Raw genomic sequence first — 1625 nt, 5'->3', positions numbered from 1 at the left:
CTTCCCTACATAGCAGCATCCTTGACCTTGGACTATACACCGTGTGTCTGCCTCTTTCTGCCATAAAGTTTAACCCCTGACCTGTCCTAAGGTGTCCTCTTACCCAGGGGATATTGATTGTAAGTTTATGCCCAGAGTGTGGAACATGCCTCCGGCCTGTTAGCTCAAGACACACAATGAAGGGGTGTTCTTGTGCCACCCTGTAGGGACCGCGACCGAATCGAGTTTGGCTCTGAGGCTGGTGAACGGAGGTGACCGGTGTGAGGGCCGCGTGGAGGTCCTGTACCGGGGCTCATGGGGCACCGTGTGTGACGACGGATGGGACACCAACGACGCCAATGTGGTGTGCAGGCAGCTGGGCTGCGGCTGGGCCAGGTCGGCTCCAGGAAGTGCCCGGTTTGGGCAGGGCTCAGGACCGATTGTCCTGGATGACGTGAGCTGCTCGGGGCATGAGTCCCACCTGTGGAGCTGCCCACACAGAGGCTGGAACTCGCACAACTGTAACCACGGGGAGGACGCCGGCGTCATCTGCTCAGGTGGGCCTCAAAGATCGCCGAACCTCCTTTTGGGGTGCTGTTGTTGAGGACAGACACACTTCCCACCAGCGACCATACCCAAGCCTCATGCGTCATCCTGGGACCTTAGTTTATCCCAGGCATAATGGCGGCCACGGTACATAGTCACATACTCTACTTGAAGACACAGCTCGGTTAGTACCTGTCCCAGGCATCCTGCATGTGGGGTCAGGTGATGGTGGCACCCGTGTTCACATACAGGATCTAGCTACCATGGGCAGAGCAGGAGGCCGTTTCAGGTGCCCACAGCAGTGTGAGCTAACCTCCACACTGGAGGTCACCTGGGGCATTTCTTTCAGGGCAGCGTTATTTGTGATGGCCCGAGAGGTTGGTGGCAGCTCCCCTCTCTGATGGCTTTATTTCTTTGTGCTCTCCCGGCTGCCGGCGCAGAGGAGAGGATGCTAGAGCATCATGTTCGTTGTGCAACACAGTGACGAGAGGTCGGAGAAGGGTAAAGTGTGAGTTGTCAAGTGGCCTGTGAATAGACTGCTAACAAGCCACTTAGGACCTTGGCGAGTGTGGTATGAGGCACAGGGCAAAAACAAGAAACCCTCAGACTGCTTGAATGTCATCGAACCTCAAGGTGGAAGAGTTGGGGTCTACCTTGAACTATTTCTTCGGACATTCTGTAATAAACCCTTGGTGTCAATGCATAGGCTGTGGTGCCCTGTGCTCAAAGTGACCCTGAGTTTCCTAATCGGGAATCTCGGCCTCAGGCTCAGTGAGGCAGGCACAGGCAGTGGACAGAGGAAAGGGAGGCGCTGGGCGGGCACTGGCAGTGTCCATGCACAGTGCATACTGGGATATGAGCTCGGTATATGAAGGTTGAGTGTCTAAGGCCTTGATTCTGGGATGGGGGCGGGAGGCCCCCGTGTGCTTTGTGTCTGACTTTCCTTCTCTTCCTCACAGATGCTCAGCCCGAGTCCACACTCGCGCCAGGTGAGTCCCGGGCATCTTTACTCAGGATGTCCCTGCACTAGCTGCCTATCCTACACACTGTGATGGAGCGACTGCTCTTGGAGGCAGGCCCCCAGGGGCGCTGGATTTTGG

General features: G+C 56.4%; 1 protein-coding gene across 1 annotated transcript in view; it reads left to right on the top strand.

The window, feature by feature from the left end:
- Positions 1–1625, top strand: part of LOC109396921 (deleted in malignant brain tumors 1 protein) — a 147298-nt gene that overhangs the window by 2618 nt on the left and 143055 nt on the right. Inside the window, exons 4-6 of the mRNA XM_019669164.1 lie at positions 207–536; positions 1292–1389; positions 1485–1514. Coding sequence (XP_019524709.1) covers positions 207–536; positions 1292–1389; positions 1485–1514 — 458 coding nt within the window. The remainder of the gene's footprint in view (positions 1–206; positions 537–1291; positions 1390–1484; positions 1515–1625) is intronic.

Source organism: Hipposideros armiger, unplaced genomic scaffold, assembly GCF_001890085.2.
Source record: "Hipposideros armiger isolate ML-2016 unplaced genomic scaffold, ASM189008v1 scaffold_549, whole genome shotgun sequence".
NCBI classification, from domain to species: Eukaryota; Metazoa; Chordata; class Mammalia; order Chiroptera; family Hipposideridae; genus Hipposideros; species Hipposideros armiger.
This window is presented reverse-complemented; position numbering and strand designations above follow the sequence as displayed.